Consider the following 26,731-nt stretch of genomic DNA (forward strand, 5'->3'; position numbering starts at 1 on the left):
GCATTTTGAACTTGCTCTGTAATTCATTAGTTCATAGCTGAACTATATGAATAGCATATTTCTATTTTGAAAGATTACAGAATGTTTACAGCCCTCCTGGATAGAGAATTTTAAGCATTTCCTGCCTTCTGCTTAAAGAAATGTTGGCTTACCTCAGTCTTAAAAAGCTGCACCATGTTCCAAGACCATAGGCCTGCTTCAGCTAGGGGATGTACCAACCAGCTTGTCAAGACTTGGAAGAAGTAAAAGTTTAAATGAAATCATCTGTAATTCTTCTAGGCTGCAGAGAATATAGCTAGGATGCACTCAGTCGCTTCATACAGCAAGCACAGCATTCTGGGAAGCAATCTGGAGAATTTTTGTTGCCCTTTCTCTTTGGGAAGCCTATGCTTTTAGGGAAGGAGATATATAATCTCAGAGGGGCAGTCCGGTTGGAGTAGTGGTGAGCGCAGTGCCTCTATAGTACCAGCAATTGGGACTGTGGTTTGAATCTGTAAGTATGTATGCGTGGGTTTTTCCCAGGGGTTCTGGGTTCCTCCCACCATTCAAAATATACTGGAAGTTGTAGGTCAATTAGGTGTAATTGGGCGGCAAGGGCTCGTGGGCTGAAATGTATGTCAAAATTAAATTTTAAAAATACGGTTTCACCAATGGCCTTTATAATTACAATTAGCCAAATGGACTCAATCTTGTAAATCCTCTTGAAATAAAGTGTAACATACTATTAACCTTAATTGGTTCTGCATCTGAATCTTCGCTTTCAGTGTTTTGGGTACATCAGTGTTTCGAATCTATTAAAAAAAAAATTTGCACACATATTTTTCAATGTTATATTTTATTTACTTTGTTTTTACCCATTTAGTTGGTCTACCTTTTACATTATTCTCCTGATCATAATGCCATCTAGTTTTGCATCATCAGGTACTTTTGCCAGTATGTTCTTTCTTCCCACAGTCAAAATATAGATAAAGATTGTGAACAGCTGGGCCCAAGCACCGATCTCTTTGGTACATAGCTGGTCAAAAGCCTGACAATGTGAGAAACACTCTTTGCTTTCTGTCTGTTAAGCAGCTCTTAACCCACATTAGTATTTTACCCCAAATTCTTTGAGATTTAATTTTGTTGATTAGCCTATGGGAAATTTGTAAAAAATCTTTTGAATTAGTCATTTTAAAAATTTTTTAAAATGCTTTAGATGTATAGCATTGTAACATCTCTTCCACCCTATTATACCCAATTGACAGATCCGGATTTGGATCTCCATCACTGGAGCTGTAATAGCATCACGCGAACCACTATGGTGACCATTCCGCCCTTTAAAGAACTCTGACAAATTACTCAAACATAAATTTTCTTTTATCTATCCATGTCTATTCTGTGCTGTCCAATAATTATTTTCTTGATGCTTAGTTATTACATCCTTAATATCATTAATTATAGACTCCACCATTTTCCCTCCCTAAATAGACCCCTGTTTAGATAAATAGTTCCCTGTGTTTTTTCTCTTTTCCTGAGTGAAAAGTGAGATCAGATTTGCTCTCCTCCAATCGGCAGTAACAATTTGAAAGATGAAAACCAATGCATCCACAATCCCGGTAGCCATTGCTTTGTAAATAATTGGGCTGCAAGGATTTATTGCTTTTCAATTTTATTACATTTTCTAGTACCCTTTGTTTTTAATATTGATTTAATTTTCTCACTGTTTTGTTAGTTCTCTAGTGTTTAGTAGATTTTTTATGCTGCCCTTTGCGAAGGGCATTCATGTCTCCTTACCATGTCTGCGTTTTGGGTGTAGCTGCTATAGGTTTGGGATCTTTAAAGTCTGATGAGCTTCTCTATGTACAGCTAAGTATGTAGCTGCATAGAATCAGAGGCTCCATTTGTGATTCTTCTCAACATTAGTATTGTTTCAGATGTCTTTATAGACAACCTCAGTAAGTGACTAAAATCAGCATTAACATAATTTCCCAAGGCATGTTAGTACAGCAAATGTAGATAAAATCCAGTTTGTGTGCATGCATATAAATAACATTAATTTCTGGTGTTATGAGTTGATTATTTTAAGATGGGAAGTGTGAAGGTCAGCTGCAAGGCACTTTTGGTGCTTGTGCTCACATAGCCAAAAGAGACGATGGGAGACAGAATTAGTGGTAGTAGGAAGCTTTCCTGATTGAAAGTCTCTGATTTAGTTGACAGTTTATCTCAGGGATTGGTGCTGGCATGTTTTTGATGTATGTTCATGATTTGGATCTGAAACGAGGAGGTATAATTAATGTCTGCAAATGACATGGAAATTGTTGGGTTCGTGGATGGCAAGGAAAATTGTTGAATACTACAATGGGATACAGATGGGATGGAAAGTTTGATAGAGCATTAGCAGATGAAAGTTAATCCTGACAAGTGTGAGGCATTGCAAATTAGGATATTGAATAGTGGGGGAGGTGGGACTGGGTTGTATATAATAAATAGTAGGATGTTAAGAAATGTTGATGAATAGTGATTGGCTTTCAAGTCCATAGGATGATAAACCATGCTTGCCTTCCTAGGTAATGGGATAGAATATTGAAGTTGGGGTGGGACTTTTGTAGCTTTCCAAACCTGTGGTTAGACTGCACTTGGAGAATTCTGTGCAGCGCTGATTGCCACCTTGTGGTTGTGCTGAAGAGAGCGAGGAGGGAATTCAGCTGGATTCCCGGTCTGGCTTCAGGGAGAGATTGGATTAGTTGGTCTAGTTTGCAAGGAAGTGAAGAAAGCCGAGAACTGACATGATAGAGGTATAAAAGATTAGAAGAGACATAGTCATGGTATATAGTCAAAATCTTTCCCTCAAAAACAAGAGGACATCAAGTTTATGTTGAGAACAATGAATTTTAAGGGCCCATCTCTGGGCTCTTTGCTCTCTGTTTCTAATTTAAGGAATTAAAATTTAAAGTAAGTTCCATGTGGCATCTTTATTACAGTATTATAGAATGTGGTTTCTTACGATTAATTAGGGATATCATTGATTTTCTTACTTTATGAATAGTTTCTGTAATTCCAGGTAATGCAATTATATAAAGTGTACCAACCCCAACCCACCAATTTTTCCTTGCAACCGCTGCAACCGTGCCTGCCTGTCCCGCATCGGACTCGTCAGTCACCAACGAGCCTGCAGCAGACGTGGACATACCCCTCCATAAATCTTCGTCCGCGAAGCCAAGCCAAAGAAAGAATGATTTTCAATAAAAGCAAAATAATTTCAACTGAGATAAATATGTTTGATAACTTCAATTTTACAATCAAATTGATTCTTCTTGTTCTTGTTCATGAAATGTCACCTATTATCACTTCTGAATTTAGTTCTCTGCTTTGTAAAATCTATACCTTCAACTGTGCCTTCAGGTATTATTTAATGTTCCATTTGCATCTGTTCATGTGTGAATTCTACTCCATCCTCCTGCCCTGTCCCCATGTGAAACATACAGAGATTTTTTTTCTAGTTGCTACTATGTGAGAATAAGCTCTTGTTGCCTTGTTGTTGAATGACCTTCTTATTTTCCATTTCTCATGATTCAGCCAATTTCCTCAACCTTGTGTGTGGTCCTAACTCCTGCTTCTAATTAACTTTTTTGATCCATAATCAATATAAATCGTTACCTCTTGAACAAGCATACTATTTCACTTGTTTAAATTTTATGTATACTAATAACTATTGGTAACACTTAAATTTGTTGTTGGGATATGGATTCTCAGTCAGGTTCTTGACACTTTCATGATTGTTTACATCCTCAATGAATATTACTTGAAAAGAACTGTATTTTTTTCAGTTATTGTTCATGATTTGCTAATTAATATCATGTGATTTTATGAAATCCCATCAAAATGCTAATTTGTATAATTTAAGATTAAAGACATTTTTTGAAATTGTAAGCTGCAAAATCGAGTACTTTGAGAAAAAGCAGGAAGAGTGAGAATCACAGAATCCTTTTAACATTTTCCTTGGGGAAACTCTGTTATAGTATAATCTTTCCATTCCATACCCACATTGATATAACCTTTTTTTTAGTAACATCAAGAATTACAATGACTTCACTGCAGTCTTTCTCTTGATTCATTTCACTAATTGTCAGGATATTTGCCATTTTCAAGTTCTTTTAGGTAGATTTAAATTTTTGCCATTATTCTTCACCTTTACTCTGCTACAACCTTGATGATAATTCAATGTGGGTACCTAATTTATTTTCATCATAGTTCTCAGTGGAAGTGTACATTCTTGTTATTCTGGAGAAAAAACACTTGCAACCTTTCCATCATTGCTATTAATCATTAAAAGTGGCTGGCATTTTGCAAGTTTAGTAATAGGATCTTTATTTTTAAAAAAACACTAATTTTGTCCTGACTAATGGGTTATTTTTTAAAGCTTAGTTTTGAAGAATCCTTAGTTTTCTCAAAAAACTTATGAAAGACAGATTTTAAAATACAGTACCTGCTAACCTATGTGTAGTCCTCTATTTCCCATCTCCTGTAACATTTGTTTTGTCCCACGTAAATGCATGTATTGTAGCGAGGTCGCTACTGCTGCAGCCAGGTTATAGCTCACGGTTATAGCTCCTGGCTGTAGCTCGAAACTTGCAGAGGAAAGGAGACATGCATGCTGGTAGAGTGTATTCGACACTGAGTTTATTCAGGGGAGCTTTGCCTTTTATAGTGAGCTCAGCCCCGACGCCACCAGAGCGAGGCTTGAGTGGGCCAGCCATTGATTGGTTGGTTCCAGCATCCGGGCCCCGATTGGCAGTGATCCACCGGCAGTGGTTGGCCAGTTTCACTGTTGCACCAGTGACCTTTGGAAATGGGCGTCTCAGCCCATGCGAGGCCTTGCTGGTTGTTGCATTCGACAGTCATTACCGGTGTTGGCCCGAGCTATGGGCTGTGGGCTGCCACACAACCCCACCGCCCCACTCCCCCCCCCCCACAGAACTGGCAATAGGGGCAGAGTTCTCAGGAGGCCGATCCCTGTACGGTGGGGTCAGATCAGAGTTTAAGTAGGCCAGTTTCAACCAGTCGATAGTAAAAGTCTCCTCTCTCCCACTTATGTCCAGAAGACAGGTCGAGCCATTGTTTCTTATGAGATGGTATGGCCCCTCATAAGGTCTCTGTGCCCCATGCCGAACAAGTATGTATTTACAATTGGCCAAATCCTTGTTGATGTACATATGGGGCTGGTCGTGGGGTCTGGGCTTGGTGGGGGCCAGGGTGCCAATGCTGTGGAACCTCTCCACCAACCCATTGGCTTGTGGGTGATATGCCATGGAGTTGGGTCCCCAGGGTATGGGCTAAAGTGGTCTACAAACTAGAAGTGAATTGGGCCCCCTGTCTGAAGTGAAGTGTTTGGTGACCCCAAAACGCGCTATCCAAATGTTGAGTAGGGCCTGTGCATATGCCTCAGTGGAAGCCTCTGATAGTGGCACCACCTTGGACCACCCAGTTGACCAGTATGAGGATGTACCTTGCACCTCCGGACACAGTTAAGGGCTGAACCAGCGATGTGCAGGCTCAAATGTCTGTGGCGGGGCCTTGGTGTGGGTCTGCATTTTGGACGATTGGCAATGTGTACGTCCTGGCCCATAGCGACCTCTTTGCGGAGGCTGTGCCAGATGTACCTGCTCGCCACCATCTTAACAGTAGTTCTGATGGTGGGGTGAGCCAAGTTATGGACTGAGCTGAACACTCGCCTCCTCCATGCGGCTGGAACAATGGGTTGAGGTTTACCCGTCAAGATGTTGCAGAGCAGCGTGCAATTGCTGGGGGTGATTTGGATGTCCTCCAGGTGTAAGCCAGTGAGCGCTGTCCGGTACACTGGAATGTCAGGGTCTGCTTGCTGTGCCTCTGCCAGGGCCGTATAGTCGATGCCAGGGTTAGAATCGTGTATTGCCAAGATAGCTGGCTGGGATAGGGCATCGGCCTCTATGTTGGATTTACCAGCGATATGCTTAATGTCCATAGTAAATTATGAGATGTAAGATAGGTGCCGCTCTTGCTTGGCTGACCATGGGTCTGACACCTTATGGAAGGTGAATGTAAGGGGTTTGTGGTCTGTGTAAATTTTAAACTTCCTGCCCATCAAGAAGTATCAAAAGTGCCGAATTGCCAGGTATAAGAATAACAGTTCTCTGTCATAGGCACTGTACTTGAGCTTTGGTGGCCTGAGGTGTTTACTGAAAAAGGCCAGCAATTGCCAATGACCATCAACGAGCTGCTCAAGTACATCCCCGACCACTGTGCTGGAGGCGTCTGTGGTGAGGGCGGTCAAGGCATTTGTCGTGGGGTGCATGAGGAGGGTGGCATTGGCTAGGGCGTTTTTAGTGGCCTGGAAGGCCTCGGTGGCCTCTTGGGTCCATTGTTTTTGTTGGGCCTTGCCATGAGGGGAAAGAGTGGGCTCATGATGCATGCCACTGCAGTTATAATTAAAGATGGCCATACCTGCAAACTCTTGAAGGCATGGGAAAAGAGAGGATTGCCTCCAACTTCGCTGCCAATGGTCTGGCCCTGTGACGATCGATCCAATGGCCCCGGTTGATGGCGAGGCCAAAATCGCTCAGCGTGGAGAACAGTTGCCATAAGCAGGTGTGGTTGCCGATTAGAATGTCGTCGAGGTAGACGAATGCAAAGGGCAGATCCCGGCCCACCGTGTCCATTAACTTCTGGAAAGTTTGAGCCATGTTTTTTTAACCCGAAGGGCATGCAGAGAAATTCAAACAATCCAAAGGGGTCGTCTTTGGGATGTCATTTGGGTGAACCAGTATCTGGTGATAGCCCCTGATGAGGTCCATCTTTGAAAATATCCATGCCCCTGTAAGTTTGCAGTAAAGTCTTGAATATGGGGCATGGGATTTCTGTCCAGAATGGTAGCCTCATTGAGGTGGTGGTAGTCACTGAATGGCCTTCAGCCACATGCTGACTTGGGGACCATGTGGAGGGGTGAGGCCCAGAGGCTATCAGAGCACCGCACGATGACCAGTTCCTCCACTTTTAAAAATTCGTCCTTGGCCAAGCTAAGTTTTTCGGGGGGAGATGGCACACCTTGGCATGGAGGGGAGGGCCCTCAGTCATGATCTGGTGCCTCACTCCATGTTTGGGTTCTGCCGAATGGAAGTGAGGCATGATGATGGTGGGGAAATTTGTTAGGATCTTGTCGAACTCGTTGGTGGCAGTACTCACGAAGTGCAGGTGGGGGTTGGTGAGCTTGATGCTGTTAAGAGAAAGCGATTTGGATATCCGGGTGTGTACCAGTTGATGCCTCTTGAGAGTGAGCCCTCAGGAAGTTGGCACCTAAAAGTGGTTGCTCCACGGCTGCCACTGTGAACTTCCAGGTGAAGTGGAGGGGCATGGAATGGGTGCTGAAAGTTTGGATACTGGAACCGTTTGTTGCTCGGAGTTCTCTGCCCATTTTGCCACAGTGAGCCTCGAGGCTGGTGTGGGGGGTGGAGGTGGGGAATGACGCTGTATTGTGCCCCAGTGTCCACTAAGAAGCGTCAGTCTGACAATGAGTCCTGGATATGTTGGAGGCTATGCAGTTGGTCAGTCGTTGCAGCCATTAAGGACGGCCGGCCCGGGTGCTTTCCTGGAACGCGCAGGGGGAGCAGCATCGGAACCCCTCTGTTAATGATAATAATAGTACAGCTCACCTGTGAGCCAACTCTTTTGGTTGGTCGGTTGCTTGGACAGTTGGTTGGTCAGATGGCCGGTCAGTGTTCCTCGTGGCCAGGTGCCGTTGATGTCCTATCGTCACCTGGTCAATCAAAGCGCAGTTGTCTCTCTTTGCCACTAATATTATGTCTGCTCGAATGGCCACCTTTTCGGGGTCCGCGAAATTCTCTGCAATGAGCAGCCGAATGTCCTTGGGCAGCATCTCCAGGAATATTTGCAGGAGGTGTGGTCATCACAAATTGCGAGCATGTTGCTCATAAGGGTGGATGGGGTCCTGTCCCCCAAACTGTTGACATGCAGCAGACGGGCAGTGCACTAGCGCTTTGAGAGCCCAAAAGTTTGGGTTAGTAGCTCTTTGATGGCCATATACCTTCTTTGTTCTGGGGGCTGCTGGAGGAAATAGATAATCCAGCCTCTTGTATCCTGGTTGAGGGCGCTGATCACGTAGTAGAAGCACGTGTTGTCCTTGGAGATCCTTCGAATGGCGAACTGCGCCTTGGCTTGCTGAAACCACACCCGTGGTTGAGTGGTCCAGAAGCAGGGCAGTTTCAACGCTACAGCGTTGATCTCAGGTTGTTGCTCCATTGTCGGGTCCAAAATGCTGTTTTGACCGGTTGGGTTCACCACTGTAATGGGGTTGCTACTGCTGCAGCCAGATTATAGCTCAAGGTTATAGCTCCTGGGCTGTAGCTCAAAACTTGCAGAGGAAAGAAGACACACACACTGGTAGAGTATATTTGACACAGTTTTTTCATAACCCTGCTAACCTGCCACAACTTTGCTGATTCCTTTCTGCCTCTATTTAAGATAGGCTTTTCAACTTCCAAGTAGCAAGTGACCTTTGTATTCTTCTACCAAAGTATACTGCTTTGATTTAATCAATGGTGAATTTCATTTCTACTGTCATCATGCTTAATCCTTTACTCCCTGAACTGCTTCCAGACCACTTTTTTCTCATGAACCCAAATCCTTGAACCATATCCCTTTACTTGATCTCTTCACTTCCTAAATCCTTTACTCATTTATGAGCCTTGCTCATAACAAAGAAAATAACTTGCAGATGAAGAGCACGAAAATAAAGTTGCACTCAGAAATGTCTGTTCACATGTCCTCTGATTGGAGAGGTTGTGGCAATAGAAGGACTCAGCTACGACCACCAACCCAAAGGACATAGTAGTTTATTTCCAAATCTTATTACCACACAGTATTAAGTGACTAGGAATATAATTTAACAAAATTTGTTGTTTCTTTTGTACAAGCCTTTTCATCCATAGAATCTAATGTTGGCTCTGATTTTAAAAAATGTTGACAGGTTACTTTATCATCATTAATGTGAGAGAAAAACACCCTTTAAGAACACATCCCTGATTATAATATGGGATTCATTGTGAAAATGGGGGTTGCGTTCCAGAAAATCTCGGTACTGACAGTTTTCGAGGAATGTCATCTCACCATAACATGGTGTTGCCTATATGCTTTCATGTGGATGCCCTGCCTGACTTTCAGATTTTGTTAATGTCCATGCAATTTAACCTTTCTGCAGTTATGATTCATTTGTACATTTATTAAAATGTAAATTTTTACCCCATTGTTCTCTCTGTCTAATAGTGAAGCATTAGTCTGTTGGCACATTCTATTCTTTGATTTTGCCACTTGAACATTTCTCATAAAAGTGAAACATTCATTTTGTTGACTAGTTTGAGGGTATTTTCTCATAACATCTGAATTGCTTTGAATTTGGATCAGATAGATATACAAATATAGGAACAAGAAAAAAATCCCCCTGGGTCTGCTCTGGTGTTCATTAGATTCTGACTCATGTGGACTATAAATCCATATTCCTTGATAACTACCTTACAGAAATGTGACTGTCTTGGACTTGAAAGCACCAATTGTTCGAGCATCTACAGATTTTGAAATGCTACTGCCCTTGGAGTGAAACTATTTCCTGATTGGGTGACTGAGCTCTTGTAATAGAACCCTATTGTGAGGGTGGAGTTGATGCTTTTATTTTTAGCAATGTATTTATGAAAGAAGTGTTTGAAAGGAAAGAACAAGCAATATGCTAGAGGATCACCAAGTCAGGCAGAGAAATGTTTCAGGTTTGGACCCACTTGTTGAAGCTGTCAATTAATTCATGATCCTCAACTGTGCCTCATTTTCTCTGAATCTTTCAAAACTGTAGATCATCTTGTGGCCCATGGACGAATGGCAGAGAAGGAAGCCCGAAAAAAATTTAAACAAATCGTTGCAGCTGTTCATTTTTGTCACTGTCGAAACATTGTACATCGAGATCTGAAGGCTGAAAACCTGCTCCTGGATGCTAACCTTAACATAAAGATTGCAGGTATGTAGACTTTAATTGGCCTTTTTTTATGAACTGGAGAATTTTGTGTAATTAGTTTTGCCATGCATGGGTTGAAACAGGCAAAAAGAGAGCAAATGTGACATTGAACAAGTTATAGTCAACATAAAGTGCACTTGTCACATTTCACTGTTACCTTTGGCTGCTTATGTTTTTTCAGTTGTTTGTTTGCAATGATACACACTATTTTGCAGATTAAATGTTTGATAATCCCAGCATTATGATTTGTAAATTTCACATCCTATTCCTTCAGATTCCTAACCTTTACCTGATATCTCTGCATCGGAGAGAGGTAAAGTGGAGATGTATCCTCATACAAAAAAGTAGGAAGTGTTGAAAATAGGAACTATAATTCAATGCAAAGAACAGTCAAAAGATGATTGGAGACAATTTTCTTGCATTTAATGTACATTATGAAATCTCTTAAATTTATCATCAAATCTTAGCCCACTGACCTTTTAGTCCAACTTTACATCATTCTCACAATGATTTAGCAATTCTTACAGCTCCAAATTCTTTGTTTTATTTATAAGTAAATAATTATAGCTATTCAGTATTTCTTCTAATTCAATAAATGTAGAATGAACGATATGAACTATTCAACTCATCTGATATCTGATAATGTTTTTACTATAAATGTTTCCTTCTATGCCAAATATCACCATTACCTTGTATTTATTTCATTTTAGCTTCCTCTCAATTTTATTGCTATCATATGCTTCATAGCTCCTTGTGGTAGAAAATTCAACTACTGTAAATTTCGGTGTATAAGTCGAGTTGTGAAACTCAAAAAAAAACCTCAAAAAATTGGAGTTGACTTGTACACTGGATATACTTTTGACACTTTAAAATTCAGCTTAAAATCCAGTCTGCGTTGATCTGACATATAAGTTGACTCTTGAAAAATCGATTTGGTGTATGTTAACCGTTGAAAAACAAAAAAAACCCAACTGCGACCGATTTTCATTGAAATTTTTATTGAAAACAACAACACAATTAGCACCCTTCAAAATCACTCTCATTATCATCGTCTGAAGCAAAGATGGCGGCAAGTACATCCATACTCTCACCATTTAAACAGTCATTATATGGGTCCCGGTCTGTATCTGATGAGGTAGTTTCAGCTTCATCGTCAGTGTTCCACAATAAATCATCTTCCGTGTCATCAATTGTACAAGAGATTGCACTTTTTAAATGATTTTATCACAGTCTCTACTTTAACTTTGTCCCAAGCCTTGAGCATGAAGTTACACAGCATATAAAGTGATGCAGCATGCATTGCCTTGCCTTTTGTAAATGACTTTACTGCACTTGACATCCATGAATTCCATTCCTCGTGCACATGGTCTTTGAATGGCTTGATCAAACAGACTTCGATAAGTTGCAATATAGATGTCAAACCACTGGGAATAACTGCTATGTAAGTATTATGTAGTGCTAATATACTTTTAGTTTTCTCAGTTAAGTGGCTATGAAACATATCCCAGGCCAGCAAACTTCATTCTTTGTATAAACCGCCTGGGCACCTGTTACACATATTGCCTATTGATAGTTTTACACCATTTTCATCTATCTATCCTTTTTCTCGAAAATGGACAAAAATAGCTGGAGGGAATTTCATTTTCAGTTTAATTTTGCATTTGAAGAAGACTATGGGTTTTAACTTTGTCTCGTCAGCCATGCACGATAACACCACAGTAAACCTGGTTCTTTTGCGGCCTGTACTTCGAGTTTGCACAGTTTTAACACCTTTCTATTCCACTGTTCATGTCAAAATTCATGGGGGTTTCGTCCACGTTTCAACTCTAATCTAAAACTTGTTACAAGACATTTATCTTTAACCCATCCAGCTGATAAAACAGAGAAAAGAATAAGCAAAAAAGCAGAAAAAATTCCAGCTAATGTTAAAATAAAATGCAACAACTTACTCCTCTCTACTTTTTACAGGTAGTAACATAATATCTGTCACTTCTTGTGTGCTTTCTTACACATTCCCATCTCTTTACTTCTTTTTCTCTTTTTTAAAAACTTTTTTGTGAGAGCCCGATTCTCAGGAGCTGATTCTACATCATCACATTATGTCCCCATGCCAATGCAAACTGTGTTCCTGCCAGTTCTGTATAATAAACTGGTGAAAACTTACAACTTTATGATCAAAATCTTTTGGTAATTGAACACGGGCTTGATGTGTCATAAATTGCATTATTAGAGTGAAATCAAGTAATGAATCCCTTAACTGAAGTTCTTTGTGTGGAGACAACCTTATTTTCATGACTCAGCCAAAATTTTTCTGCTCCATTGATGACTTCAGAAAAAGCTTTGAAGAGCAATAACGCAAAAGTGTTCAGGAAAAGGAGAGCACAGAAATGCAATTACTGTGTCCCACAATTATTCACTTATCACGTCAGTGCTGCTAATATTTTGGCATGAGTGATTGTTGCTTCTCCAACCTGATTGTGGCCTTGTAATATATTGATAATCAGAACAATATTACTAATTTTCCAGTAATTCTTGTCAAGGACTAAAAGGTCAAAAATTGTAAATGATTCAATACATTAACTGTGCATTGACTGTTTTGGCCATCTTTGGTACAGACTTTTTGTTTCATAATACATCATTATATTCCATGGTTACCATGAGTAACTTAAGAATCTGCCAGTAAAACTGTACTGGCTTTTTAGTCATTTAAGATTCATACACTTATTTAGGTATTTCATGTTCTTTATACAGGTTCTTCAGAAATAAGCTAATTTAAATAGCTATTTCAATTGTTCATTTTACTGAGTAAATGAAGTTGAGCACACGCCAGCTATCTTTGGTTTAACGGGAGAACAGGTCAATATTTGGGTGTATGGATAGCGATAGGTGCTGTGTTGAATAGTCTTGGAACAATTTTTTTGTTTATAAAAAATCTGATTTTGATAATGTATTCATTTGATTTAGTGACCTGTGCAGTGATTGTGATGACGCAGTTACAAATCCTACTTCAACTGGCTCCTTAACAGTCCACAATGGGATTACATGTCTGTTAACTAACACAAGAAGTTTCAAACTCCTAGTGGTAGGGATGGGAAACCAGAAGCCTGCAGATGCTGGAGAACAAAAGGAACATACAAAAGTGCTGAAGGGACACTGGTATTAACACTGCATCTATGGAAAGCAAAAAGCAGGTGACTTTTGAGGCCTGCGCTCTTCATCAGGAATGTTTGGTAGGGATGGTTTCTGACTGACAGCAGGCTGAACCTTTTAAGGTCTCAACAATGCTGTGGTACTGCATCTGGGTGTGGTTCCTTCACTGTTCTTGGTCTGTTCCCATATTCCTACCATGTTCCCTCGTATTTGTACTTCCTGTGTAACCGTCTCCTGAGTTGCATGCACATATATCTATCCCATGGTTTATTAATATCTTGGAATATGCTGCATCTTGTGTGATTTTTCTGTAAGATTTTCACCTTGTCCTATAATATGTATAACTTTGTAAAAGGCCAAAAAATGAGAGATGTCTGTAAGGCTTGGCAGGTGTAGGATTATGGTGCACACTCTGGATAATGTATGCTCTTATAGCTGATTCAAATGTTATTACTCTGCTTCAGCATGGGTGGAAGAGAGATCAGTTCAAAATGAGGAATTGAAAACAAATACCAAAAGGTTTAGTTTTAAAATAGGCTTCACACTATTCAGGCAATCCTCCCTTAGAGATAGTCTTGCTTCTTCCAATTCTGGTCTGCATTAGCATTGTTTTATCATCTGCTGGAGCTAGTTTTGGCATGGCATGAAAACACATCAATGTGGAGAACATGTGTCTGAATCCTGCCATTTTTAAAACTTATTTTGTAATTGCACAGACTAGGTGTCTCCACTTTTTCACAGAAGTCATTTCGCAAGCATCATCATTGATGTGGACTGTTGCTTTACTCATGCTGTGCTTAAGAGTATTTCAAATGGTGGAAAGTGTTCCCTTCAGAACTTTTGATTAATTCTTTTATCAATTAAAAACAGTAGTCCACTGGAGTTGGTAGAAGTACTGAAGTCACATTTCTGGACTTTTTAATGTTAGCACTGGCATGGGAAACTCAGCCAAGTTTAAATCTAGCCATTGTGAAATTGATGATTGCCAATGACAACTTCAAAACAACTGAATTGTTCATAAAAAAAAGTTATCTGCTATCTTTGCTATAGATCAAAACAACACAAAACACTCCAAGTGTGATCTCACCAATAAATTCTAAGTAACTGATACAATTCAAACTAAACAGGTTGAAAGCAGATATTCATTGATGTTGTGTTAAATTTAGAAAACTGAATCAACAGTCAGTGTCCAATCCACAGAATAACCTCTGCCCCCTGTTCCATTCAGTCTTTCTTGTGTGACTGAAGGCATGCATATCTGAAGGAAAAAGTGTAAATTCTACTGACAGGATTATGCAAATAGCAGTGGGCTGCATGAAAATTAGTATAACCTAAATCACGAAAATCTGAAGACTCCATGGTTGAAGTAAAAAACATTGAAATTGGACAACACCTGGATCAGTTTTACTCTTTGATAGTTGCATTATGGATGGTTGTTAGAATGCATTTTGAACTTTAAAAAAAAAGTTGTCTGATACGAGAGAACTTTTCTGAATAATAAATAGCGTCTATTCCTTGTCACATTTCTCTTCAAAGACCAATATGCTTTATTATTCATGAAAAATGTTGCCAAAAAACCTATATGCATTTTAATTTCAAGCTAGTGTATTAGGCTCAGGAGATGTTGAAATGTGTTCCTAACAAAATATCTCCAGTAATGAGTAGTTACTTTCATTGGAGAAAGTAAAAAGAAATTTGATAACATCCCTCCTGTTTGAAAAGTAGTTGTAGTTTACAGAGAATTTTATTTTCAATAAACGTCAAAACATTCCATAATTTCAGCTGTAATGCCCATCATCAGAATTTTGTATTTCCTTTTCTCTTTTCCTCATGTTTAGATGTGTCTGGTGAAAATGTCGCTTGCTTTCTGCCAATTTTAATTTTTCTGCTCAAAATTTATGTGGCTTTGATAAAATATAAAAAATTGAAAAACTGAGCATCACAAATATATAGGTTATTAGCGTTTGTATTGAATCACTAGTCCACACTGAATAAACATTGGACCCGTGGGTATTTCACAATATATTTAGGGAAATGAACTCAGGAATGTAAACATAATTATAGCTATAAACTACTCAACTTTCATCTTTCCTGTTGGTGCTTCTTGAGTTTCTCGTATGGATTGTTCAGTGTAATTATTTTGAGCACTTAATTTTTTTTAATGATTTAAACATGCATTTAATTTCTCTTTATTTACATTTAAGGAAAGACTGGATAATGACATGGAGGGGAGAGGATTGGAGGAGTATGGACCAGGTGCTGGTCAGTGGGACTAGGAGGGTGGGGATTTGTTCTGGCGTGGACTAGTAGGGCCAAACTGGCCTGTTCTGTGCTGTATATGGTGATAAACCATTAGGTGCATATCCATGATGGAATAGGTTATGAGTCAAAATATTTTAAACCATTCAAGGCACATCCTAATTTTTCTGAGTAACCCCAAACTTGGGTTTTAACATTGTTTATAACTGTTGTTAAACAGTACTTAAGAAATTGGACATGGTCTTTACATTTTATATCCTTGTTTCCCTGTTATTTGATAAAATATTGTTAAGGATAATAATAATTGGAAATTTCTGCTTCTGTGTATTCCATTTAATTTACATTCGAATTGTATTTTGTTTAAAATAATTAATTGCTACATGTATTTTATTTCATTTAATCCTTTTACAATAATTAATTTATGGGTCCTTTGGAGGACATTGTGTCCCAGTAACTCCAACGAACAATGACAATAATGAATTTAGATTGAAAATTTAACAACTCTAAAGTTTTGATTAGCTAGACTGTAGAAAAGTAAATATTTTTTTAAAAAGTGTTCCATGTTGTTTCACATAAAGTCTTTAGATGATATCTGTTTCTGTAATCTATAAAGGACATTTTATTAAAGCAAGGTACTTATTATTAAAACAATGGGCTGCATTGTCTGACCGAGTGATATGAGTATATTGTCATAAACAATGTACATAGAGAATGTACCAAAATTCTTGCTGTTCCAGCTTGTAGAATTTCTGACCTCCATCTCAGCATCTCCTGGGGCATCTAATCTCTCTTAGGCCACATTTTAGGCTTGTTATTTGCTCACAATCCTCCTTTTACTTAGAGCCTTCAAGACTGGTTATCTCTGGATTTTATACACTTCTCCTACTCCAGAAAAGGCTGATTCATGAGTCCAATTCCCTCCGGTTTCCTCCGCCAAAGGTGGAATGAAGTTGCACCACCTCCTGCTTAAGTGGACGTGTGCTGAAGCCCATTCGAATGGCTGATGACGTCACGATGACGCCGTCAGCCTGCGACCAAATCATGCAAATTTTAAAAGGGTTTTTTCTCTTAAGATTGCAATGAGGTATGCAGTTCGCGCACCCAGATGCCTTCCATAATTTGTTTTTCTGAACCTCAATGAATAGAATATAAAATTGCTAGCCTATTAAATCTGAGTGGATGATTTCAAGGCATTGCGGCTCTCGTTTTGATCTTTGAGCATTATAACAAATGGCAGGGTCTACTGACTGGTCTGTGCGATCATTGCTCTCACACTTCGTTTGCCTTTTGTAGATCCTGGCCCGGGTATTCAGTCACACTGCTCTTGACAATTACATACCTGACACCCAGCAAATGGTCTGGTCCTGATGCAGGGATGATGTGAGAAGTGGGCTCTGGTTGCAATTTACCCTGCCACCTAAGCACTTACTTTCTGTATCACCATCCGAACCCTGCTAAGTCATCTATCCGTGGAGACAATGGGATATTCACAGTAATCACAGTGCACTGCTTGGACACTGTCCATTTATTGGCTCTTGGATTTGTATCTTCCAATGACAGTTTGGGAAGTAACAATAGCTGTTCCCCTGTAATAATTTCATGAGTATTGAAGTGCTTTGGGATGACATTCACTCCCTTATCTAAGCTTGCATAACATTGGGTTGAACCTTTGTAAATTTGTCTGTTTTATTTAAAAACAAATTTACTTAAACCCAAGGAAGAAACCATTGGTCAGGTCTGTCTCAGTGCCGATTTTGGCTCGCGAAAGCAAATTCTCCATCAGCACGTAAGGCTTAAAGTTGGGAATCATGTGAACAGATTATTAGCACACTCGTCGTAAGAGCGAAAAGATCATTTGGGGAATATTCAAGATGAGAGGGCAGTAAGGAAGGGGTGAACAGCAATGAAGATTAAAAAAAAAATACAGACGGGATATCACCCTAATCTGGTTTCATTAACGGAGCCTTCCCAGTAATGTGATCGCATATTGCACAATATGTTAGACTATGGTGTCCTCACTGCTAGTGAGGGTTTTGTTTTCTGGGGGAGGAGGTCACATCCAAAAACTCGTTAGTACAGATGTTTCCAGATGTCGGAAGTTGTTTAGATGGGCAGTTAGACTGAATCTCAAGCTACATGCCAGCCTTTGGTTATCAGTGCCTCCTTATTTTCGGCAGGTCCATTCACTTCCCTGTGCGTATGTTCTATACCTCAGCAGAGGGCTCCCCTGCTGACCTTTTGCCCTGGGAAGCCAGATCCCTATGTAAAAGGACATCTGCCTTTCAGATTTCCCTTTCACATAGATCATGTGTTGGGCAATAAGGCAGCTTCTCTATGTAAAAAGATTAGTCTGTTTCTGCAGCAGATCCTCTGAACTAAGCAAATTTTCTTTGGAGCAATAAATTGTAGGATTTGCTCGGATGGATTTTCCCATAAAATTGGTAAAATAAAGGAAAATGTTTTACCACAAAGAACACAACTGGTTATAAACATTTAATCTCTGACTTATAGATTAACTGAAAGTTCTTTTGTAGTTTTAAATTAATTGCAGTTGACCAGATTTTATTTTAAATCTGTAATACTAGTTAATGAAATAGAATTGGGAAAATGTGTGCAGATTATTTTGTGGACAAGGACATAAGTATATGTGTTGGTGAGTAACTGGTGGTCAAAGGTGTATTATTTCATTTTAATTTTCCTCCCCTTGGTAGCTTACGTTAGAATTGATTGTCTTGAGCATTGCAGGAATGGACCTGATTTTTTTTCACAGTTGTATTCCTGTGTACTTACTATATTGCTGATAAAATTTAATTTTTATGCAGGCTGTGTCCTGTAGCTCTCAAAGGATTGTGTAGGCTGTTCAGCTAATTAGCTTTAAACCTTAAGAGCTCACATGCAACACGTGCTTAGAGCACAGTGTAAATTCACTTGGAAAATTCTGCTAAACGGTCACAGATGAGACAGATTTGTCAGCTTGCATGCATGCAAGAGCAACAGTTTCTGTCAGTTTAATTATTCGTCAACTGTGAAAATAGGAGTTAAAGCACATTACAGGTGACCCTCTTATATAACCATTTACAGCACCGTTTACAGCACGGAAACAGGCCATGTCGGCCCTTCAAGTCTGTACCGGTTCACTTGAACAACTCCACTAGCTCCTCCGCAAACTCCTGAGGAGGTAGAGGCTTTTTCATGATGCCATTGGTGTGTTGCCTGGCATTAATCAGAACAATCCCCAAGTTTTGACTTTGGCCAGGTGGCTTGTGTCGTAGTCAGAGCTTACTCCTTGCAGTCTTTCTGCTTTTTCTTTTGCAAATTTTGATTGGGGAAAATTAATCTTGTTAGGATTGTTTGAGTAATGGAATTTTGTCCTTGTGCAATGCTCAAATCCTTTGGAAAATTGAAGGCAAGGAATAAAATTTGGTTTTTGAAAAATTATGTGGGAATAAATAAATACAAAATTCAAAAGAAACAAAAACAAATTCTTTTTTTAAATTTGCACATGGTAGAAGCCAGTTGCAGCCATTAAAACCCATGCCTTCCAATTTCATCCGATTAACCTACAACCCCTGAAAAACAACTGTTAATTTTAGTTACTCAATACTATGAGGCAGTAAGATTCTGATATGACGCCACTTCTTCGATTGGATTGGCAGTCACATCCAAATCCCCTTTTTATTCCCTCTCCAGTCGAAGGACAAGTGAACAGATGACTCAGAGGGTTCTTCATCTGCTAGGCTTTTTCTTTGAATCTGCATTGTAGGGAGCATGATTGCTATTGCCAGCTCCTTAATCTCTTGGCCTTTACATTACTTCCACAAATTCACTGCATTTTAACCATTACCTCACTGAATTCTTTATTTAACATCTTTCTCCGGTGAATCCCGATCTTCAAAACTCATCCCTTTCCTGACAATTTCACTTCCTAAACCCTTTTCAAATCTAAGAGCCTTGTACGTATGTCACTTTTCAGTATTTGGTATTATGTGCCAATTAAAGTGAATCTATTTCCCCCTAAATGGAGTTAATTCATACTGTACATTTGTATACTCTAATTAGAATGTAAAAGATGAGTAGCAACTGAAAAAATGTTTTACTTAAGTTACCTACAAATTTGCTAATAATATCTATACATTGATCAAAGCTTTCTTTTAACTTACTGCCAAGAACCTGTATTTGTTGTTTATTTTAACGTGTTCAATTGCTAGTACAATTCTCCCCACAATTCAAACATAATTAATCTAATATTTCATCTTTCTCTTCACTTGAAAGGAATATTGTTTTATATTTGATTTGTTTAGCATACATTTAAATTCTTTCCACATGCCCAGAATTATGATTCCTTGAAATAAATAAAAGCACTGCATGTTAGATGTTGTGCTTTTGAAGTGTTTTTGAGAAAGTTATATTTTAATGATTTTCAATGTTATATGAGAAAAAAATGTGACGTTTTAAGAAGAAAAAACTTGTTGGTCTTTACTAATAAAATAAAACAAAAACTGATTTGTGATTTTTCTTTTGCCTTCAAAATCTGGCCAGATGTCTTTTAGAGGTTTTTGTATTTTGTTCTACTTTTCTGTCATTTCTATTTTTGTTATCTTTTAATTACAGCTTGAAATTTTGTTTTTTTCTCTCAGAATAACTAACAAAAATCCCAGTCTTAATTAAAAGATTATAATTGATTTTTTTTATTCACTGAAAAAAACCTCTGTTGACAACATTTTATAATATGACTAATTTTGATTTAAGAATGTGATTTTCAATTGTGCATTTTTCATTTTTGTTTCTTATTTCTTTACAACAATAGAACAAGTCCATTTTGCTCATCCTGTCCGTGTCAGCTATCAAGCATTTGTCACAATCACATTCCTTCACTTATGTCATATTCATCCGTACCTCAAAATGCTGAATAACCCAAACCACTCTGCCACTCACCTATTTCAGGGGTAAAATACGGGAGCCAATCAACCTACCAATCAGCACTACTTTGGCATGTGAGAGGAAACTGGAATTCCCCTTCCTTCAAGGAAATTCTATACAATCAGTAGGTCAATGGCATTGGAGGTCTGGATTAAACCTGGTTGCTGAGCTGTGAAGTAAAAGTTCTACCTGAATTTGGCTAAACAATGAATTCAGTTAGTGAAAGGAAGAACGAAATCCAAAAATAATATTCCATTATTCTTGTGGTGTGCATAATCTCCTGACTAATCACATTTTTTGGTATATGATAGAACAGTCACAGATTGGGGGGAAAAAAGTAAAGCACAGAGAGTAAGGGATGCCTTTAAAAATGCAGAGCTGGACTTTAACACAGAAACAAAAAAGTTGATGCTTTCGTCTGAAGTGTTTAAATGACTGAAAATACCTGATTTTGGCAAAGAATGGTGGCACTCTAAACTGGGTCAAATTTGAAAACAAAATTCATATTTTAATGTTAATTACATTGATGTTCTGACCATGTGATATTGTTTTGTTTCTCTTTTTTTCTGCCATAATTACAAAATAAGAATATTCTGCAAATGAATAATTTTTTCATTTAAAGTGAATTTTTAAAGTAATTTTTTTTAAAGAGAATTCCTTGTAACATTGTTGCTGTGAACTATCCAATGATTTGCTACAAGATAACTGCATATTTCCATAATTTCAGGATGCTTATTGAAACCAATTCTGCAAATAAATGTAATTGCATTGAGATCACCAATTTCCATGGGAGGCATTCTGAACAGTTTTAGACTTGACGATGGAGCAGAGGAAAGGATAGTACCCTTCTTAGAGAAATTTTGGGTTTAAATCAAACATGAAGACCGCTTTCCTAATTCAAAAGAGCACATAAAGAGAAGACCTCACCTGCTGCTTTAGCCGATTAACTACCTACTAACAATTTGCTCTTTAAATGTCCTATTAATAATTAATGAACAATTATGGTTATTATTTTCTTCTACAAAATCCAAAGATTCTATTTCTAATGCATTCCACTCAATAAGATAAATCTAAAAAGAGAACATTGATACAGAACAAAGGCCTAGAAATTCTGTCGTAGTGTATGGGTTTTGTATGATAAAATATTTTTAGAAAGTGATTGTATACTTTGTGCACAAATAGCACACACTGGAAATTAGGTGCAGGTAATTTGCACAAACAATACTATATGCACAGATGCTGTAAGGCATCACATTGATATCAAAGAGAATCTATAGCAAGAAATTGTACTGGGCTGATGAGACCTGCCACTTTCTACAACAGATGCTGATTAAGGGCTGGCCACCCATTCCTTCCAGATAGTTAACATTTGTTTTCTTAGTGATGACTTACCATAACACTGCCCACCCCACCCCACCCCCCAACCAACCTGTGTTGCCAATATTCTTGGCCGCAGCAGACCAGATAATCTATTCAGCTCCTTTGACACTATTGCCCCATCAGCCATCAATTATCTTCTTATTCAAGCCTTCCAGTGTATATTATTTTTCTTTCCCCTCATCTGACCATCTCTACAGTGAGATCAATGTCCCAGGATCTTTGTGTATTGCATTATAATCACAACAGCTGCAGATTTCAGAATCTTTTTAACCTTTCCCCACCTTCCAAGATATTTGATTCTCCTCTGTACTTCCCATCCCCAACTTCAACTCCCTGCCCTCAATTCATTCCCACTTAATCTTTACCAATCTATTACGATGGGAGTTTGTGGAGTAGAAGCCTTTCTGCCTGTTTCCTCAGAGATCCTCATAATAAAATTGAGGAACCCTGTGCATTGCTATTTTAGCACATATTTTCAGTCATACAACTGTTTCTAAGCCATGATATTTCCACTGCTAATGTATTTTTTATCAGCTTTTTAATTTTTTTCAAATTTCACTGTTTAATACATTATATTTTATCACAATTGAAATGCAACCCTACCATTAATTTGTTAGTTAAAATAAAAAACAGCACAGCTTCCATGTTTTTGTCCATTTAATTGTTTTGATTTGATCAGTGATAACCAAGAATGTTCACTGAAATAGATGTTCTGTTCCAGGCATATCACTGCTTATAATATAATTAAGCACATTTTGCTAATTGTCAAACCTTGTTGGTTTAGCTCATATCAATTTCATCTGTTTTCATCAGCTTTTGTAAACCAGAATAATTGGTTTCTTTCTGATTGCCACTCTCCAATGAGTGGTAATTCTGCCTCTCCTGTAGGAAAAAGAATCTCAGGGTTGTATGTGCTGTCATGTATGTACTCTGACAATGAATATTAAATCTGAATCTGTCTTCCCTCATCTGATGAATCAGAACTCCATGTCAAAAAAAAAACTTGGAAAAACAATGAAAGTAACAGGGCACAAAATGTTCTCTGAATAAGGGATTTTGGTGGCAATTGCCACCACTGACTGGGTTGGTTGAGTCCTTAAAGACATATTTATGAACTGATTCTCTGGCAGATAATGATCAAATTAATATGAGAGATAAATATACTTAACAATGCCTTCCTTCTCTTTTTCCACATCAATGTATCTTTTGAAGATGACCACACTTGTAAAAATGACCAACCCACAATTATTATGGAGAAAAAGTTATGTTATCCCACTAAACCAGTGGTTCCTAAACTTTTACTTTCCACTCACATCCCACTTTAAGTATTCCCTATGCCATCAGTGCGTCAACACAGACGCACCTCAAGGATGTGTGCTTAGCCCACTGTTCTACCCACTGTACACCCATAACTGTAGCCAGCCACAATTCAAATGATACCTGAAAATATGCTGATGACATCACAGTTGTTGGCAGAATCACAGACGGCAATGAGGAAGTGTACAGGAGTGAGGTAGATCAGTTGGTTGAGTAGTTCCACAACAATGACCTTGCACTCAATGCTTAAAAAAAAACAAGATGATGATTGTGGACTTCAGAAGGAAATCAGGAAACACGAACCAGTCCTCATTGAGAGGTCAGCAGAATAGAGGGTCAAGAACTTCAAATTCCAGATCTTTGAGGATCTGTCCTGTAGCCGCTATGTTGATGCAATCACAAAGGAAGCTGGCCAATGGCTATACTTTATGAGGAGCGTGAGGAGATTCCATAGGTCACCAAAGGCTCAAGAAAACGTACTCAGGTGTACGGTGGTTGCATTACTTTCTGGTAAAGCTCAGGACAGAAAAAATCTCAAGAGGGTTGTTAAGTTGGCCTGCGACATCACAGGCACCAGTCTTCACACCACCAAGGCGGTGTTTTAAGAAAGCAGCCTCTGTCCTCAAGAACCCTCACCACCCAGGCCATGCCCTCTTCATTCTGCTACCATTAGGAAAAAGGTACAGGATTCTTAAGATGAGCACTCAGCAGTACAAGGACAGCTTCTTCCCTTCTGCCATCAGATTTCTGAATGAACAATGAACCACAGATACAACATTACTTTGTCTCTTCCTTTTTCTTGCACTATTTTATTTATTTTGAAACGTGCTTTATAGAAATATCTGCCCTGTGACGCTGCTGCAAAACAATGAATTTTGTGGTATCTTCATTACAATAAATTCTGATTCTGTGGGACTTAACACCACTTCCATATCCCTCCAGAAGTTCTGCACTAACCTCAGTTTGAAAGATATTGCTAGGTCTCGATCTGTAGCTTACGCTGTGAATAATATTATCAGAGGGACTTTGAGTTCAAGAAATGGATTCATCTTTTCCTTCTCAAATATAATTAGTGAAGAATAGAAGACGTGTACCAGCAAGCATAAAATCCCAAAATATAATTAAAGAAACTGCATTCTTACAAAATACCAGGAATGAACATTAAAAATATGTGCTTTTCATGAATGGCATTATTATCTAAGAAAATGTGTTGTAAACACAATAAGTTCATTTTCGTCCAATTGTATAACTAGACAAAGCATCATCCTTTGGTCCTCAGTGCAAAAACATGCAATTTCACATACATATATACATAGCACATACAGACAAATAATTCATAAACAGTACATATATTTTATATATATAATTTGTATGTGTATATATACACATATATATATATATATATATACATAAAAAACAAGTTTTTCCTCAGCCGGGTGGGTTTTGACTCAGATACCTCTGTATCTCTTACCTGATGGGAGTTGCTGGAGGATGCTGTGTGCAGAATGGTAGGGGCCCCTTAATGATTTTGAGAGCCCTCTTCAGACAACGATCCAGGTGGAATACATCAATTGATGTTGGGTGGGGGTGGTGCAGAGGAGGGAGACCCTAGTGATCTATTACTTAGATGCACTAAACAAAATTAATTTGTGTTTCAGACTTTGGGTTCAGTAACATCTTTACACCAGGACAGTTGCTGAAAACATGGTGTGGGAGTCCACCATATGCAGCTCCTGAACTGTTTGAAGGAAAAGAATATGATGGCCCCAAAGTAGATATTTGGGTAAGTTTTAAATGACTAGTTTTAGTTCTGCTACATTCTGTGTTTGACATATTTTAATTTGCTCTTTGACCTAATTTTATCCAAACTAGTGTAAAATCTATAAATTGTTTGTGCTTTTTTTTTTCAATCATTAGCTCTTCATATTATGTTTGGATAATTTAAACCAGTCATTCCCAAAGTGGGTGGTGCCACCCCCTGGGGGCGGTGGAAAGATCTAAGAGGGCAGTGTGGAAAAAGGGGGCGCACTACATCATAGTCCTTGGCCGCCAGCGCCTTCTTGAGGGCAGCCAGCGAGAGGATGTGCCGCTCCATGGCTGCTGCCGCTGCCGACAGGATGCGCTTGGTCACCATTGGGCCCTCTGCTGCCTTGCTGCTGCACTGCCATTTTCTCTTACTCCTGATTGCCTTTTCCACTTTGGTGCCCCCTTCTCCGGGATCGCTAACTTCTTCAGCCCTGGGATACTCAGGCATGGCAAGTACCTCTCTCTGTCTGCCTACTCCTTGCTTGGTCTTCCCATCATCACAGCCAAAAGCGGTGGGAACTGGAGGAGTAAACGAGCCCATTTATACCTGGGAGAAGCAGATGGAAAGGAGAAACCTTTCCACAACCTCACCCTTGCATCTTAGCCACTCATTTTGTGTTTCTCACCTCTGCTAAACCCCCGAAAATTTGGCAAACCCACCCTCGCTGACCCACCAAACCCACTCCATGCTGACCTGTCGACTGCAGAGCATTGGAATACCCTGGTGTCTCTGCCAAAATTTGCCTGAACTTGTCCCAATCTCCATCGAGTTCCACAAACTCTCTGGATGCCTTAATGTTTTACCCATTCTTCAGCAGAAATGCTTGTAAAATATATATTCATGTTTATAGTGTTAGATTAATTGTTGTTTTAAATCTGCAGTAGACCTAATACCAAGAAAGTGATGTGTGTATGTGTGGGGTTGGGGGGTGGGGTGCGCTCGGGATGTGGCCTGGGAGACAAGGGGGAGGCAGTCCAAAAATGTTTAAGAAACACTGATTTAAACAAAGGTAATTTTGTTTTCATAATTAATCAAGGAGCAAAGTTTTTCCCACTAATGCTAATGAATCCAGGTGATTCTCATCGGTGGTGGTATCAATTTTGAAGTGATTTGCTGTGTTCCTGCACATTCCATTCAGAAACGTTTCTCCACTTAATCCTTGGTACTGTCTTTTTCATATTTGCCATGAGGTTAAATAAAACAACTTCTATATTTCATGAAAGAAGGTAAGAATATTAAATTGTAGGTGATGCAATTTAATTTGAATATATGCCAAAAGTTTTGCCCAAATCTGGGTGTGGAATACTTGATATATGAAACTATCAGTTTTATACCTGAACAAATAACTTCCACAATTTCTTATTCTTAATGTTTTATGTTTGAAAGATGCGGAGCATGTAACTAATTTCACCTGTCAGCAGATGGGAATGTTTGTGTAAACTACTTTGGAGACTGCAATTTTTTTTTGCATGTTCACACCAGATATTAGCTGAGGAGAAAGAAAGTTAAATGCAAAGTATCAGTTATGGTAATATATATACATTTTCTTTCAGAGTTTAGGGGTGGTGTTATATGTACTGGTGTGTGGGGCCTTACCATTTGATGGCAACACACTGCAAAACTTGCGGGCCAGGGTACTAAGTGGCAAATTTCGAATTCCATTCTTTATGTCCACAGGTAAGAACAGTTGCTTGAACTAATCAAGCAATAGAAGGGCAAGTGGGGGGTGGGAGGAAGGTTCTATTGAGATATTGATGAAATTTTGAGATGTAAATTTTAAAGGGTGAATTTAGTCATGAGAATATAAATGATTCATAAATTCTTGATTTTAATATGTTATTAATGTAATGTTTAAAAGCATCCTTGGC

The 26,731-nt window shown here is 38.9% G+C and overlaps 1 protein-coding gene across 10 annotated transcripts in view; it reads left to right on the forward strand.

Annotated features, from left to right (window-relative positions):
• Nucleotides 1-26,731, forward strand: part of sik3 (SIK family kinase 3) — a 249,474-nt gene that overhangs the window by 156,932 nt on the left and 65,811 nt on the right. For 8 of the 10 annotated variants that reach the window (XM_069894969.1, XM_069894971.1, XM_069894972.1 and 5 more), the window contains 3 exons: nucleotides 9,872-10,033; nucleotides 24,715-24,839; nucleotides 26,417-26,540. In XM_069894969.1, coding sequence (XP_069751070.1) covers nucleotides 9,872-10,033; nucleotides 24,715-24,839; nucleotides 26,417-26,540 — 411 coding nt within the window. Of the gene's footprint in view, nucleotides 1-936; nucleotides 1,036-9,871; nucleotides 10,034-24,714; nucleotides 24,840-26,416; nucleotides 26,541-26,731 lie in introns of those variants that run through there. The other 2 variants (XM_069894978.1, XM_069894979.1) reach the window with 2 other exon arrangements.

Source organism: Narcine bancroftii, chromosome 8, assembly GCF_036971445.1.
Source record: "Narcine bancroftii isolate sNarBan1 chromosome 8, sNarBan1.hap1, whole genome shotgun sequence".
NCBI classification, from domain to species: Eukaryota; Metazoa; Chordata; class Chondrichthyes; order Torpediniformes; family Narcinidae; genus Narcine; species Narcine bancroftii.